This window comes from Erythrolamprus reginae, chromosome Z, assembly GCF_031021105.1.
Source record: "Erythrolamprus reginae isolate rEryReg1 chromosome Z, rEryReg1.hap1, whole genome shotgun sequence".
NCBI lineage: Eukaryota > Metazoa > Chordata > Lepidosauria > Squamata > Dipsadidae > Erythrolamprus > Erythrolamprus reginae.
Genome location: NC_091963.1, coordinates 21,645,399 through 21,662,713, shown reverse-complemented (window position 1 = coordinate 21,662,713; position 17,315 = coordinate 21,645,399). Strand labels below are relative to the sequence as shown.

Genomic DNA, 17,315 nt, shown 5'->3' with positions numbered 1-17,315 from the left:
AACCCAGAAATGACAAACCATAAAAGAGTTAGTAACATTATTACCAATGTACATATCTAGAGAATTGAGGGAGCAAGCTGAGATCTGTAAAACTAATTAGCACTATAGAATCAGTTTTATTTCAAGAACTGCAGTCTAGGCTGGTAGAGTTGTTCTCACATGCATGTGATGACTTTTCTCAAAGGAAGTAGCTGGTGGCAACCTCTCTAATCAACTTGCTCCAAAAATTGTGGGGCGGGAGGGGACAGCATGTTTTAGGACAGGGTTGTCAAACTCAATTTCAGTGAGGGCTGCATCAGGGTTTTGTTTGACCGGGGGGGGGGGGGGTTACTAGGGTAGGCATGGCCAGCTCGATGTCACTCTTGTCAGGGATGCATGTGGTGGCCCGAATGCTCTTCTAGTCAATGCAATGGCCTCCTTCTACCTCTGCCAGCGAAAACAGAGGACGTAAGGGCAGGCCTTCCCAAGCTCCCTTTTCACTGGCAGAGGCACTATGGGCTGGTCCTTTGCTGTTTCCAGAGTGGCCCTGCACACCAGATCTGAACAATCCATGGTCCTGATCCAGGCCTTGAGTTTGACACCCTTGTTTTAGGAGAAGGGTTTGGCAATTCCTGGGAGAACTACTAGGACTAGCCAGACATCAAGCTACTAGATTCCCACTATGCAGGTTTCATTCTGATCCCTACTGCTTTTAAGTCTTTTTTGGCATTTATGAACACAAGGGAGAGTTTAGCCTCATCTGTGTAATCTACTTTATATAATAGGATTTTTTTTAAAAAAAAACTTCCCCCCGATTTCCTGCAGAAGATAGGAATATATACATTCTATATATTCCAGAATAGTGCTTTTTTAAAAATGACAGAAATTATAGTAACTATAAAATTATAGTAAAGTCACTTTAATGTTGTTTAGGAATACTGATTATTAAATTTTGAATTGTGCTAACTTTTGAAATAAGATTTATGTGCATTTATTTGGAAAATAATTTCTCATTGAGTATATTTGTGACTGGGCTATCTTTTCTAAAGCAGTTAGATGGTGTGGATGCATAAAGGAATTCAAGGCCAAGAGTAAGAACAAGGAGCATGTAAATGGAAAAATCAATTCCAATAATTAAAAATAATTTTTCTATGATATTTATAATTTTTTTATTCACATTCTTTATAGATAACATAATGCCTTATGGAATTTCCTAGCCATGTAAAATGGAACAACCCCTCTGCCTGAAATTCAGTAGAGGATAACGTGATTTTTGTAGCTTGTTTATCTAATATGGCTCACCTGCTTTCATTGTTGTTCTTTTTTCACAAGCAATATCCTCAATCATCTAATGATTTTTATCTCTGTTAAAATTCACTGTATTTTATTATAAATAAAAGATTTCTCACACATACAGACTTTATTATTCCTGTTTAGTCTTGTGATTAATTTTCATATTTTGTCTTACAGAGACATGTGACACAATCTAGTGGTAATCGAAAATTCAAGTGCACTGAATGTGGAAAAGCTTTCAAATATAAACATCACTTAAAGGAACACTTAAGAATCCACAGTGGTAAATATCCTGGTATTTTGTTTGTCACTTAACTTTTGTGCCATAGCATAAATTCTGTCTATTTTGAATATAATTTTTCAGTGAATAGTTAAAATAGAATAAAATTGTAAAAATAAAATTAAATAGGCTGTTAGTGTTCAAATAATATTGAAGTAGTTATCACTTTATGGGCTACGCTCTTATTGTTGTTACACTAAATAATTGGATTGAATCCAAATATATTGTCTATGCATGAGCTATCTTATATTTCCATTCTAATCTGCTTCAAGAAAAGTTATATTAATTCATAGAAATTTCATATACAGTAGTCCCTCGCTATACCGCGCTTCACCTACTGCGGCTTCACTTCATCGCGGGTTTCTGAGGAAGTCGATCGGCAGATTTAAACAGCCCGCCGAACTCGATCAGCAGGTTTTTTAAAAAATAAATAAATCTAAAATTGTAAATACTGTATTTAAATACTGTATCTAAAATAAATACTGTGTGGGAAGGGTTTATAAACACTTAAAACAATGAAAACTTACCAAACAATTACAATATAAATACTTAAATAAGTACTATCAGTCGATAAATTCCCCATCGCGGATTTCACCTATCGCGGCCAGGTCTGGAACGTAACACCAGCGATAGGTGAGGGACTAATGTATACCAGTTGTTTACCTATTTGTCCAAATGATTAGAATTTCTCCATGTATAAGCATTTACATGCTGTAAAATGTTTTGACATAATTTTCCTTTCAATGACTTCTTTGCTTCCAGCAGAGAATGAGCACTATGCCTTGTTTGTATTATTTATTTGTCTTAGATGTTACCATTTAAAACGTTTTGACACATGTACTGTATACCATACTATATTAGTGGTTCAGTTGAACTACTTATATTTAAAAGGTCGGTGAATAAATTATTGTTGGTGAAAGCATTTTATGCAATATACCTATTGTATAATCAGGCGAGAAACAGATCCCTCGCAGAAAAAATGGGAATGTATTCATTATTAGTAGAAAGAAAAAGACCTGTAGATATGTAAATACCATTCCATTTACAGGGTAGGAGTTACAAGGTTTGAATAACATATCAATCAACCTGTGTTAATTCTAAATCTGGAAATACAAAGGTGTTGTTATAGAGGTATCAGGGTTCTTTCCTCATCTGGAATGCATCTTTTATTCGTATAACTCTTTAAGTATTTATTTTGTAAATCTATCCTATAAGTAACATGTATACATTATAATATTTCTTTTTTATATATGTATGTATCCAGGAGAGAAGCCATATGAATGCCCAAACTGCAAGAAACGTTTTTCCCATTCTGGTTCCTACAGTTCCCATATAAGCAGTAAGAAATGTATTGGAATGGTGCCTGTGAATGGCCGAGCACGATCAGGGATCAAGACATCTCAGTGCTCTTCTCCTTCTCTTTCTGCATCCCCGGGTAGCCCAACAAGACCACAAGTACGGCAAAAGATAGAAAATAAGCCCTTACAAGAACAGCTCCCTGTAAACCAAATTAAAACTGAACCTGTGGATTATGAATTCAAACCTATAGTGGTTGCATCAGGAATCAACTGTTCAGCCCCTTTGCAAAATGGGATATTTAGTGGTGGTAGCCAATTACAGGCAACCAGTTCTACTCAGGGCGTGGTGCAAGCTGTTGTTTTGCCAACTGTTGGTTTGGTATCTCCAATAAGCATCAACTTAAGTGACATTCAGAATGTGCTTAAAGTTGCAGTCGATGGTAATGTGATAAGGCAGGTATTGGAGAATAGTCACGCCAATCTTACATCCAAAGAACAAGAAACAATCAACACTGCACCCTTACAACAAGCTGGACATTCCCTTATTTCAGCTATCAGTCTTCCTTTGGTTGATCAAGATGGGACAACCAAAATTATTATTAATTACAGTTTGGAGCAACCTACCCCTCTTCAGGTTATACCGCAGAATCTGAAAAAAGAAAACTCTGCCCCAAGCAACAACTGCAAAACTGAGAAACTACCAGAAGATCTCAGAGTGAAGTCTGAAAAAGAAAAAAGTTTTGAAAGAGAAACCAATGATAGCACTTGCCTTTTTCGTGACGACTGTCCAGGGGAACCTAATGCACTTCAAGAATCAAAGCACTATGATAACAAAAATTCCACTCAGCCACCTCAGTTCAGTGGTCCAGAAGTTGAAAAATCTGAATCCTCTGCTTTATCAGAAGCAGGGGAGGTTAACCCATCTCCTGGCCAACCTCCTTTAAAAAACCTTTTATCCCTCCTTAAAGCCTATTATGCGTTAAATGCACAACCAAGCTCAGATGAGCTCTCCAAAATTGCCGATTCCGTCAATTTGCCATTGGATGTTGTTAAAAAGTGGTTTGAAAAAATGCAAGCTGGCCAGATTTCTTTACCAACATCTGGCCAGTCTTCCCCTGAACCTGACAAATTAAAAACCTCTGTTAATAATGATGTCCACATTGGACCTACAGCTGAAAATGAATCCCAGGATAGCCAATTGAATGCTGTAAGTCCTCTTAAAACCAATAAACCACAGACTGTATCAACAGGATCAGCTCATAACGGCTCGCAGCAAAACACACCATCCCCGTCACCCCTTAACCTCTCTTCATCTAGAAATGCACAGAGTCTCTTGTACCTTAATGAAAATGCCCAGGAAGAGCCACAAATAGAACCTCTTGACCTTTCATTACCAAAGCAACATGGAGAATCATTGGAACGATCCACTAGTGTTTACCAGAACAGCTCATATTCTGTTCAGGAAGAACCTTTGAACTTAACTTGTGCAAAAAAAGAACTACAAAAAGACAGCAGTATTACAGACTCTGAACCAATTGTAAATGTAATCCCACCAAGTGCCAATCCCATTAATATTACTATCCCTACAGTTACTGCCCAGCTACCTACAATTGTTGCCATTGCTGACCAGAACAGTGTTCCGTGCTTGAGAGCTCTTGCTGCCAATAAGCAAACCATTCTTATCCCACAGGTAGCTTATACTTATTCAACCACAATTAACCCTACAGTTCAAGAAACACCAAAACAGATGCAGGGCAATGGAAATCAGGTACCTAAATTTATACCCATTTATATCAATATTTCATCTTATTAGCAGTATTATAAAAAAAAAGTACGAGGCATGATATAGATAAAATGTAATCTTAATTTTACTAAGATTATATGCTACCTTGACTAATCACATATGGCTGATAAAGTTCAAAACATTTTTTTACTTCCTGTGTAAGTACTTTATGCTGAATACTGTATAAACAAGGATCTTTCATAACACTTCCTGGATGCTTAACTATATCACATAGCCTACAACCAAGAGTGGACAGATCAAATCAGAACTTCGTAAATGGTGTTGCCATTGTTTCCGTTTTCTCTTTCAACCTGGCTAAACTGTGATGTTTAGTAGTGTAATACACATGTCTAGCATGCATTTGTGCATTAAAATATATTTCTGAAAAGATATAAATAGAATTTTGAAGATGCATGCTATTGTTTTTGAATCTATGAAAGCGATGGACAAGTTAATACTATGTCAAATATTTTTGAAGATGGATATTTATGAAAAAGTGTTGCTTACTTGGCATATTGGAACAAATGATAGAAAAATGTTTCCATTTGAATAATTGCAGTATATTACTCCCTTTTGGATTCTGTACTAATCCTTTAGTTGCTTTTTTTTTGTCTACCTAGAGTTCTGTTCTTCATCTTCTCCTTTGTTGTTCTCTGCTTCAGTTGTTATATGCATCATGTATTTCCCTTTAATAGTTTTCAGCACGCCTCATAATTGAGCATTAAAGGTATTCCTGAAGTTTTAACAGTAGGTATAGCATTCTGATTTTATCCACAACATTGTCTTCTTGTCTTACCAATCAAATTAAAACTGTTAATAAGGCTGAATTAAATCAAATGTAGGGAGTGGCAAATGTAAATATGTTAAATACAATGTGGTAAGATGTGCTCTATGGAGTAAGTTGGTGAAGTCTTCATTAATATGCCTTCCCTCTCCCTCCCCCCTCCTTTTAGACTGATTTATGGGTACCGTTAAGCTGTTTCTTACCTGAATCTCTATAATCTGGTGAGAAATCTCTGGCCTTCCATGGCATGACATGAATCTTTATTGATTAGTCCTTGGGCCATATCAAAGTGCAGCCCCCCAAAAAATACAGTATATAATTACCCATATAATTATGGCTGCAAGAATATCCTATGAACAATTTTGAAAAAACAAAGAGACCCCGCCAGAAAATAATATCATAGACAAAAGTTTTAGATGTGCAGAAATGGATAGGAGATTAAGGAAATTAACAACTCAGAATACCATACAATTTGGAATAATTGGTATAATTTGATTGGCAATAAAGGCGTACAAAAAATGAGAAATATAGAAAAATGCAATGTAATATATGTACTTATAAAGAGGTAATTATAAGAAAGGTAACAAACTTTTAAAAATGGGCATAGATCTGTATTAAATTATAGAATTGTTTTTAAAAATTTGAAAAACTAATAAATAAAACTTTTTTTAAAAAATGCAAAGTTCCAGAAACAAATTATCACTAAAATTTGATAAAAGCAATTTAAAATGGATAAAATACAATTTAAAATGAAATTGGAGTAAAATACAGCCTAAAATGAAATTAAATAAAATACAATAATTTAAGATGTAGTTAAAATATAATAAAATTATATGTTGATGTCACCCCTGCAATCTTCCCCAATCAGTCCCACATATACAGATCTCAACCAAACCATTTTGTTTAAATACTGTGCTGTATTAAACGTTATTTTCAAGTTCTGGCCAGACCTAAGGTAAGTTGTTTTGATATGGGCATCCCAATGGGTCATTCATTTGGTATATAGACCAAGGTACATGTCTCCCACCCTCTTATACAAGCAACAATCAAATTGGATACAAATTTGAACATAATTGCACATAATGGAGAAAAAATATTATTCTTTATTACCATGGTACTTGTAAATAGTTGTTTAATAGGGAGTTACTAAATGAGGACTGCCTATCATACTAGGGATCCTTATAGCATAAATATTCTCAACGTGTACAAGATATTAATGAAACTGCCTTCATTTTTCAATCTACATATTTTTTTCTTACCAAACCTTTATTTTACACTAACACTCCCTAGATCAGTAACAGCGAATCTATGGCATGGATGTCAGAGGTGGCTCCAACCTGTATGTGTGTGCCGGCGAGCTGTTGTTGTTAATAATAATAACAACAACAACAATAATAACAATAATAATAATACCTCATAATGCTTCTCATATTAATCATCATTATTTTATCTACATGATTCCAAGTCATTTAAATCTTCAAATCTCTGCATAATGGATTTTTCAAATACATATAAACCGATCTCATATGTAGAATAATAAAGAATCAAAATACAGTGATCCCCCGGGTATTGCGATCCCGATCATTGCGAAACGGCTATATGGCGATTTTTGAACCCGGAAGTAAAAACACCATCTGCGCATGCGCGCCCTTTTTTCTATGGGCACGCATGCGTAGATGGCGCCGGGCAGATCAGCTGCTGGGCGGCTTCCCTGGGTCTTCCCCCTCTTGCTGGCGGGAGGGCGAGCGGCGGGCATCAGCGAGGAGTTTCCCCACCGCCCACGCAAACTCCTCGCTGCCGCTCGCCCGCCCACGCCGTTCGCTCGCGCCGCTTCCCAGCTGAGTCCTGAAGCGAATTGGCTTCAAGACTCAGCTGGGAAGCGGTGCGAGCGAACGGCTTGTCCGCCGCCTGCCCGCGCGCCTGCCCGCCATTCGCCCGCCCACGCCGTTCGCTCGCGCCGCTTCCCAGCTGAGTCCTGAAGCGAATTGGCTTCAGGACTCAGCTGGGAAGCGGCGCGAGCGAACGGCGTGGGCGGGCGAAGGGGCGGGTGAGCGGCAGCGAGGAGTTTGCGTGGGCGGTGGGGAAACCCCAATCTTCGGCTCCTCGCTGCTGCGGCAGAAGTAAAAACACCATCTGCACATGCGCAGATGGTGTTTTTACTTCCGCAGCGCTACTTCGCGAAAAAACCGATCATTGCGAGGGGTCCTGGAACGGAACCCTCGCAATGATCAGGGGATCACTGTATATCTTTTTTATTTGATCTATTTCCACTTTCTCTCATTCTTAGTTTTCCACATTTATACTTATCATTAATTATATTGGGTCAAAAATTAATCTGTCACGATTATCAATTCATCCATCTAATATACAAAATCAACCTCTATAAACAAAGCAGGAAACTTAACACTTGATAAAATAATTATATTAATTATATATTTCAGATTCTAAACAATTAACATTTGTATCACAATTAAATCTGGAATAGTAATTATAATAAAGGGAAAAACAAAAAGAAGAAGAAAATAAAACATTTCTATAGCATTCCAACACCCCTCATCTGTTCCTTTTAATTTCTCATCTGTTTCCTTTTTATATAAATATTGTTTCCATCTCCATTTTCATAACTTTTTTTCTTTCTTTCTTTCTTTCTTTTACCTTTATACAAAAAAGTTCTCTTTCCCCTCACTCTTTTTCTCTCTCTTAGGTCTGTTTTCTGTATATATCTAATTTTTTCCATACCTTTTGTAGCCTTATACACCTCAAAATCATCATCATCATCAATCTGGACACAATCATTTTTAGTATATTTTTTTTCTTTTAGCACTGTAAACTCCAGTGGGAATCATAAATTTCAATATATTCATCAGCATAGTCATTAATATTTCATTATCAATATTCTTTCTCATTTCATCATCATTTTCATCAGTCCTTTTTTTTTCTTCTTTTGTTATCTTCTCCATTTTTTCTACATGTGCTTCATTCTTTCCTTTCTCACGTACTTCAATTACAAAAGATCTTCTGAAATCATTAAGAAGATCTTTAAAAAAACCAACAAATTCTTCATAATCAATTTCCTCCATGACTTTAAAATCAAATATCTCTTATTCTGAGATGCATATATTATGGCCTTCATTAACAGTATTTATGGTTATGTCATAAGTGACATTAAATAAGTTAAATGATTAAATAAGTGCAGTAAATATTGATCCTGATTTTTATTGTGTAACCTATTACCAATATTATATTTTAACAGATTAAGAATTCTGTCCCTTGATTATTTTAGGAAGAAAGACAAGACACTAGCTCAGAAGGAATATCAAATGTAGAGGATCCAAATGATTCTGATTCTACACCACCGAAGAAGAAGATGAGAAAAACAGAAAATGGAATGTATGCATGTGATTTATGTGACAAAATATTCCAGAAGAGTAGCTCACTTTTAAGGCATAAATATGAACATACAGGTAGGTGAGCACAAAATAAAGTCCCGAATTGTTAATTTGGGACTTACTAGAGCATAGATTCAGAGGATTACAAGGACATTTTCCTTGTTAGTCTCAAACATTTTTGAAAAATGGAACAAGTTGTAACGAATTCATTAATTTGAATTATACTTTGGAGATAGAGCATTGCAAATACTTTCTTCATTAAGGAGGCTAAACAAAGGAAGTAACTTTTGAGCTGTTATAGGTAATTGACACATGTCAGAGCAAGGAAAGGATTAGACAAATGAGCTACAAATGTCAGCCAACAATTCTCACTCTCTCCTGATATTTTTGATGAGAAAACGGGAAGGGGGCTCTCTTATAATGATTGTTGAGGACAGTACCCCACTTTTATTATTTATTTATTTGTTTATTTATTTATTTATTTATTTATTTATTCGATTTTTATGCCACCCTTCTCCTTAGACTCAGGGTGGCTTGCAATATGTTAGCAATAGCACTTTTGACTTCTGATGAACTAATTTTTGTTTGGGATTCCCTTTAAAAAATTCAGAAGTATAGATACAATGAGAAAGTACGCATTCAAGCAAAATATAGTCACATCTAGGGAAATAATTTCATTTTTATTTTTCAGGCAAAAGACCTCATGAGTGCGGAATCTGCAAAAAGGCATTTAAACACAAGCATCATTTAATTGAACATATGCGACTGCACTCTGGAGAGAAGCCCTATCAGTGTGACAAATGTGGCAAACGCTTTTCTCACTCGGGGTCTTACTCTCAGCACATGAATCATCGCTACTCCTATTGCAAAAGGGAAGCTGAGGAACGTGACAGCACAGAACTAGAAGGAACCACACAGGAGCACGTGGGGAACGAGAATGCAGAGGCAGGAGCTTCTCCCTCACCACTTGACTTTGATGAGAGAGGAAGCTTCACAAGAGAGGAGGAAGACAGTGAAAAGGAGGAAGAAGATGAAGACAAAGAGATGGAGGAAAAAGAAAAAGAATGTGGAAAATTACAAGAGGAGGAGGAAGAGCAAGAGGGGGAAGAGGAGGAGGAGGAGGAAGAGGAAATAACTGAAGAAAGCATGAAGGACGAAGAAGCCGTAGATGAAGGAAACAGTATTAAACCAGAGGTTATATTAAAAGAGGAGCTAATGTCAGAGGCAGCAACAAGTAAAGTTTAACTGATGAGATTTTGTACAAGAGAAAGAATCTCAATTAGTAATGAAAGTTGTTCTATACTCTACATGCTTTTTATGGAAGCACAGTAGTCTGTGCACTGTGATTCCTGTTCACTACTGTGTAACAAAAATTTTAAAAAAACAGAAAATATAAATATATATATATATATATATCCAGGTGTGCCTGAATCTCAAATCTAATAATTTTTCACAGTTTTCAAATTTAGAAACAAGTTTGAGACCTGAAATAGATTGGAAGAAAACAACTCTGGAAGCAAATAGGTTAACATGTTACAGGAAACATTAGGTATGTGTTGGACATCAATTTGTTACCATCAGTATTCTTTTTTGTTTAATATTTTGATTGTACAATTGGGAGATATTTTATGTTACTTTTTTTTAAAAAAATCAGTGAAACAATTCTGCTAATTCCACTTCAGTATTTTATTATGTGTTTAAAATGTGAGAATTTCTGCACTACAGACTTCCCTTAAGCAGAAAGATATGACACAGTTCCAAACAGTGTTTGACTACCTTTGTAAATTCAGCTTAGAAGGTAGCAGTTTATAACATTTAGATGTTGTTAGTAGAACATGTTCTCATTTAAAGTGTATTATTAGCCTTAAGGGAGCAACTGATAGAAGGACTGAAGTTTATTCATGTGGTTGAAAATATAGTTTGAAAAGAAAGATTGTGATGGGTTTCTGATTGCAGGAACTAACAGTGTTAATACTGGTGAGGACAGCGAAGTTGTCAAAATCAGTGTTTGTAATTGTGTCTGGAGTGTGTAGTAAAAAATATGAAGGATATGACATGAAGCTTTGAATCTCTTTTGGCCTTATGCAAGACCCTGTGTGCTGTAAGTGCCATTTCTCAGTATTTTTAAAGGCTTTGACCAGCCTTTCTCCAATGTGTGGCCTACAATAACTAGCATTTGTTGATTTGTATTAAATTTCAGTAAACTAAATCATGGGACAAAAAAACCCAGCCCTCAGAGAAGTAGAAGCACTGGTAGATTTCATAAAGTAATTCTTCATTCTTAGTTGTTGCTTTTTCATTACTTATCTGGAGAAAATTTCTCTACAGTAATTATGAAGGGAAATTTCTAATCTATTATATTGGCTCACTTTATTTCAGACAAGTACATGATATATTATTGGGCTCATATGTTTCCAAATGTTAGTTATTCTGGACCCCATTTATTGACAATGTTAGCTGATTTAACCTATCAGTATTATTTTCTTTCTTTAGTTTAGATCTGTGCAACATTTTGTACTGTATGTTTTCAAATCTGGCAGTATTAATACCCTTCTTACTGACATGTACCTTTTAGGTTTAGAAAACTTTTATATTTATGTGTCTTATTTTTATATTTCTTTATTTATTACACAGTAGTGTATAATACAGTAGTTTGTATTAATACAATAATATATTTTAGTATGAAAATTTGGAAAGTTGATAAGATTTAAAGTAGAGAGGCAATTGGTTCTCTTGCATTGAGATTTGATTTAACAGTGTTATGTTAACATTTATACTTGCCTTGGACTGTAGAAGAGGAGAATTAAAATGGGAATGTATCAATTTACAATTGCAATCAATTCATTTCACCTTTTCCCAGTTTTTACTATAAAGCTCTTAAATTTTGAAATCCACTGTATGACTAAATAGCATGATGCTCTGCAGTTTTATTAATCTTACCATAAAACACTCATTTCTTTAAGGAAACCAAGCTAGAGTAATCTTCTAAACAGTGTGGGAACAATGTTTAACATTTCTGTGCCAATTTGTTCCTGTATTCATAAATGTGAGTTACAAATCTGAATCTTCATTTTTTAAGTTCCTTGTTATATCATGGTCATTTTCTAGTTTTTTACCAGACTCCCCATCTCACAATAAAAAGCATCAATAAGCCTGATTTACTGTCATTATTGTGATAATGAAGTTTATCGTTTGTTATAGTTCTATGGGATATCGCTGAGGTTTTATCCAAACAATAATCACTGAATTCCTTTCCCCTTTACTGCTCTCAAAATACCCTCCTGCCTGACCTAGAGGCTATCAAGGGTATGGAGAAGGTGTCATAAGAAAAAAACATCATGTTTTCTTCCTAATGAGAACATTTTCACTGAATTCCATAAAAGTAAGTCAAGTGCATAATCAGCCAGGGTGGTTTATACCATATACTGTATAGTGTCTGTGCATATTGCTATAGATTAAAAAGAGTATGGTGGTGTCTTATATTTTTAAAAAGTACTATTAAAAGGCATAAGTTTTTTGAAGCTACAGCTTATTCCTTTTAAAACATTGTATTAGTTAGAGAATTTGCTACTAGTCATCCTGATTTTGCCACCCTGGAATAACAAAGCTGTCCTATAAAATCATGCAGGTATGGATTGCTCATATTTTGAAATAGTTAAAAAGCAATTCCGTAGATGCTGCAGAGATGAGATTTACATTGAAAGGAATTCTGGAAACTCCAAAAATGTATATTATGGGTTCCCTGATGCTCTCTGAATTTGGATGCTTTCTTGTAGATGTTTCATTGCCCAACTAGCTAACATTTTCAATATTAGAAGGGAGTGTGGTTTGGTCTCTTTTATATACAAATGACTTGCCCTATCCGTATTGTTGGGAATCTTCTTGGCGATTTCTTGATTAGGCTGTTGTTCACAGTTTAATTGTTTGTCTGAGTATTTTTGACATATATAAACAGAATCTCATCCTAGACATCTTTCCTCCACCATCTCTTTGGACGTCACCATTCATCTTTTTCACCAGCACCAACTGTTGTATGTATATCACTTCAGTGGTACTTCTAAAACATTCTTGTATACATAATTCTCAACCCCAATGGCCAGTTGGGACTGGAGTTACTGTCACTATGCAATGCAGCCATAAGGCCAGCGATCAAATCTATTTATCTTCCCTACCATTTTGGAAGCACGTGTACTCTGCGTTTTGCACACATGCTTCATGAGCGCCACCATTATATGTGCTATTTCACCCTCTGCACATACGCAGAGATTAAAAAAGAAAATGGCAATGTCCAGGTGGGTGGAGCCCCGCGTGACTGCCGTTACCAATTCTCTGAAACACCGGCATCCGCCACTACCAGTATGCCCGGGCCAAACCAGTAGCATTTCACCCCTACATAAAACACAATCACTGTATTATGGTTGCAGTTGTTAACAGTAATTAGGTGAGGCAACTTCCTGCCATCTTTCTACAATCAAATCCACAGGGAAACTAGTAGGAATTTGTAAGTTGCAGATAGTTTGCAAGCAATCTGCCAAGCAGGAAAGTAGCTATTGCTGGGTGTGGAGAGCAAGAGGGTATTTGCAAGGGTCAGGAGAATACAAGGGGATGTGTGGGGATATGAGGAAGGTCCAACAAGGGGATAGCATGAAGGGCTGGTAGAAGATGTGCTAGTGGAGGGCTGACTTACTTCAATGATATGCAAACTTCCCTGCCAGTTTCCCCATTGATTTTCTGGAGAAGCCTTCAAGGAAGTTTGCAAACAGTGATTATGTGATCATGGGACAGTGAAATGAGTCATAACTATGAGCCAATTGCCAAGTCCACATATCACGATCATGCGGCCATGGAACAGCCAGAATTAGTCGTAACCACCATTCATTCAAAACTGTCATTACTTCAAATGTTTGAACCAGTGATCATAAGGTATCGACTACATATAGTCACCCCCTGTCATCTGTGCTCCCAGAACATAAAACATACAATCATTCTTCACTCCCAAACACCAATATCATAAAACTCTTCAGCCGGACATATCCATCAGACTTTCTCACACCATGGCGCTGCCAATGTACCAAGACAAATCAAAGAGAAAGAAATTAACATTCCTTCATTCACCCTGCCCAGTTCAAATACATCTTATTATTCACCATGCCTACAGTCTCAAACTCTGATTTTTGGTGCACTGGTTTCCCTAGCAGCCTCTCCAGTTCACCCAAATCCCTCGTTTTCATTTTATTTCAATTGATTTTTTCCACCACTTTGCAAGATTCCATTTGCATATCATTTCCTCTGCTTTCATCTCCCTTTCCTGAGGACCACAACTATTGGCTTGAATGTAAGCTATTCTATCTCATCATCTCTTCACTAATAGTCACCTGTGCTACAACGGTGGCCTCCTCATTGCTTCATTGTCCTACTTTGACAGACTAGCAGCTGTTCCCCATCTTTTCCAACAGCAGGCTGGTATCTTATTTTCAGGAGAAAAGGAGAATCTCCTCCTCCTGTAAAAATATCAAACACCATTCCAAAATATCCCAATTTACTTTTCCTAACATCTTTCTCAATCTGTCCAAATGGTCTACATTTATTCTAAATCAACCAAAGCAATTCAAGCTCAGTAAATCTAAGAACATTTAGGCTCCATTTTTTTAAGACAAATGTTATTAGGACTTAAATACTCCTTATAAATGTTTTCTATTTTTCTCCTTAAAAAATCTATTGGTTGCTTTTCTTTTAAAGGATGAAAACCCCACCCCCAATCATTACACTTCCTCTCTAATTAAATTGTCCTATTCCACTCTTTCAGTAACTCTAAATCTGTATTTGCTGATCCTTTGATGCTATGCCTAACATCAAACTACTGGTATTTGGGCACTGCAACTGTCATAAACACATGCCAGTTGCCAAACATTTAAATTTTGATGTATGATGTGATCATGAAGATGGTGCAACCTAAGTGTGAAAAGTTGTCATAAGTGACTTTTTTTCAGTGCTGGCTGTTGTAACTTTAAATGGTCATTAACAAACTGTTTTAAACCAACTATCTGTAATTCTTTTAATTGCATCAAGCAATATAATTGTTAGGAAAATAAGATTTGCAATAAAAGAATGTTGAAGTAACAAGATTTAATTCAGTGGTGGGTTGCTCCCGGTTCAGCCCGATTCTGCGAACCGATAGTAGTAGTGGCAGGAAGCTCCGCCCACCCACCCATGATGCTTCTGTGCAGCGTGCGTGCACGAACCAGTAGTAATGGGTGTTAGAACCCACTACTGATCTAATTATATGGTATTTTCTCAAAGACAAAAATATTGACAAGGTTTAGTAGAGTTATAGATTAATGTTAAATGAAAAGTATCTATGATGTAAAAACTTTTCAATATTTGGTCGAATAATACCAAGTAAAATAAAAATGCATCCTATTTATTCTGATTACATTAATTTTGTCATTGTAACTTTCTTGTTAGGTAAATATAGTGATAATTAAATTTAAGAACATACCCTCTTAAGTGAGGCTACATTTATGCAAACGTTTATTCCAATTTTGGAGTTTGCAGTGACTTGTTCCTGATATGAAGAATATTAATAAGAGCATTTTAATTAATATTAATAATATTAATATTATATTTCATAATATATAATATTAATAATATTAATAATAGCATACCTAACAGTTTAATCACACTGACCAGTCTTTATATATTTTCATTTACAAGTCTACATATCATTTTATCCAATCTGAAAGTTCAAAGGAAAAAAAAGAAGGAAAACTAATGATAGAATGTTTAGAATGTATGTCAGCTACCATACAACCATTTTTAATTGTTTCAAAATACTCCCTGGAACTTTAGACAAAGTTCCAAAGAAACAGTATTGCGGAGAACAAAATAAGGGGTGATAATTGCATTTTCTTATTAAAAATTAGTTGCACCGAGCAGGGGTGGGTTCTGCTTATCTTTCTTACCAGTTTGCATCGCATCAAAATGTGTGTTGCGCAGAGGATTATTTGCAAGCCGATTTCAAGGAGCAGCAGCAAGAAAACCGTTTTGGGGATGTGACCAACTGATCATCGCTGCTGGTTCAGCAATAGGGGGCAGTTTCATACAAAACCTTTGCCAGGCCAATTCTAGACCACAGCTCGTCCACCTGGAATCCTCACTGTATATTAAAACAATTGAGCAGGTCCAGAAGTACTCCACTCCTCTACTCACAGTAGAATCCCTTATGCCACCAGGCTTGAAATCTGGGCTTGGGCAATCTGGAAATGCACCGCCTGTGGTCCGATCATAAAATTGTCTGCTAAAACATCTTACCTGTCAACAACTTCTTCAGCTTCAACCACAATAATACATGGACAAACAATCAATAGAAACTCAAGGTAAACTGCTTCAAACTCGTTTGCAGAAAGTACAACTTCAGCAACGGCTGCAATTCTCTACTCGACTCCATTGTTACAGCTTCAAACCCTCATAGCTTCAATCTCAAAACTGTCTACCATGGACTTCACTCCATTCCTAAGAGGTCCATAAAGGGGGCATGCATAAGCACAGCAGTGTGCCTACCATCCCTGTTTTATTGTCCCCATTTATCAGTATTTGCTTACTTAGTTTATAATTATGTTATAACTATACATGCTATCTTGTACATGTTTGACAAACAAATAAATAATAAATAAAATAAATTGCATGTTTGGGTTCTGAATTAATTTCCTCCAATCAAATGATTTGGTTGATGTTATCATCCTGCAACTATATGGGCCATCCAAACAAGACAGTGTCAACTATTTTAACATTCAAGCTTAAAAAGAGCAGTGAAATCAATAATTGCAGGTTTTCCTTGCCTTCAGATAAAAATACATATTTTTCTCTTCTCCCCAACAATACAGGCCAAAAGAGAATAGCAATCCAAAAGTTTGGATTGATTGATTGATTCATTCATTCATTCATTCATTCATTCATTTCTGCAATAGAATAGAATAACAGAGTTGAAAGAAACTTTGGTCTTATAGACCAACCTTCCTGCTCAGGCAAGAAACCCTACACCACTTCAGACAAATTGTTACCAATCTCTTATTTAAAATCTCCAGTGTGGAGCTTCTGGAGGCAAGCATTCCACTAATTATTTATTTATTTATTTATTTTATTATTTGGATTTGTATGCCGCCCCTCTCCGAAAACTCGGGGCGGCTCACAACAAGTGAAAAGACAATCCAATACATTAATCCAATTAATTAAAATATTATAGATTTAAGAAAAACCCCTATACTAACATACACACACACAAGCATACCATATATAAATTCAACGTGCCCAGGGGAAGATGTTTAGTTTCCCCATGCCTGACGGCAAAGGTGGGTTTTAAGGAGTTTACGGAAGGCAGGAAGTGTAGGGGCAGTTCTAATCTCCGGGGGGAGTTGGTTCCAGAGAGCCGGTGCCGCCACAGAGAAGGCTCTCCCCCTGGGGCCCGCCAACCGGCATTGTTTAGTTGACGGGACCCGGAGGAGGCCCACTC

General features: G+C 36.3%; 1 protein-coding gene across 4 annotated transcripts in view; it reads left to right on the top strand.

Annotated features, from left to right (window-relative positions):
* ZEB1 (zinc finger E-box binding homeobox 1) overlaps positions 1 to 11,957 on the top strand; it is a 111,116-nt gene extending 99,159 nt beyond the window's left edge. For all 4 annotated transcript variants that reach the window (XM_070729115.1, XM_070729117.1, XM_070729114.1 and 1 more), the window contains exons 6-9: positions 1,450 to 1,555; positions 2,817 to 4,618; positions 8,701 to 8,881; positions 9,498 to 11,957. In XM_070729115.1, coding sequence (XP_070585216.1) covers positions 1,450 to 1,555; positions 2,817 to 4,618; positions 8,701 to 8,881; positions 9,498 to 10,051 — 2,643 coding nt within the window. In that variant the 3' untranslated portion in view covers positions 10,052 to 11,957. The remainder of the gene's footprint in view (positions 1 to 1,449; positions 1,556 to 2,816; positions 4,619 to 8,700; positions 8,882 to 9,497) is intronic.
* The last annotated feature ends 5,358 nt before the right edge of the window (positions 11,958 to 17,315 follow it).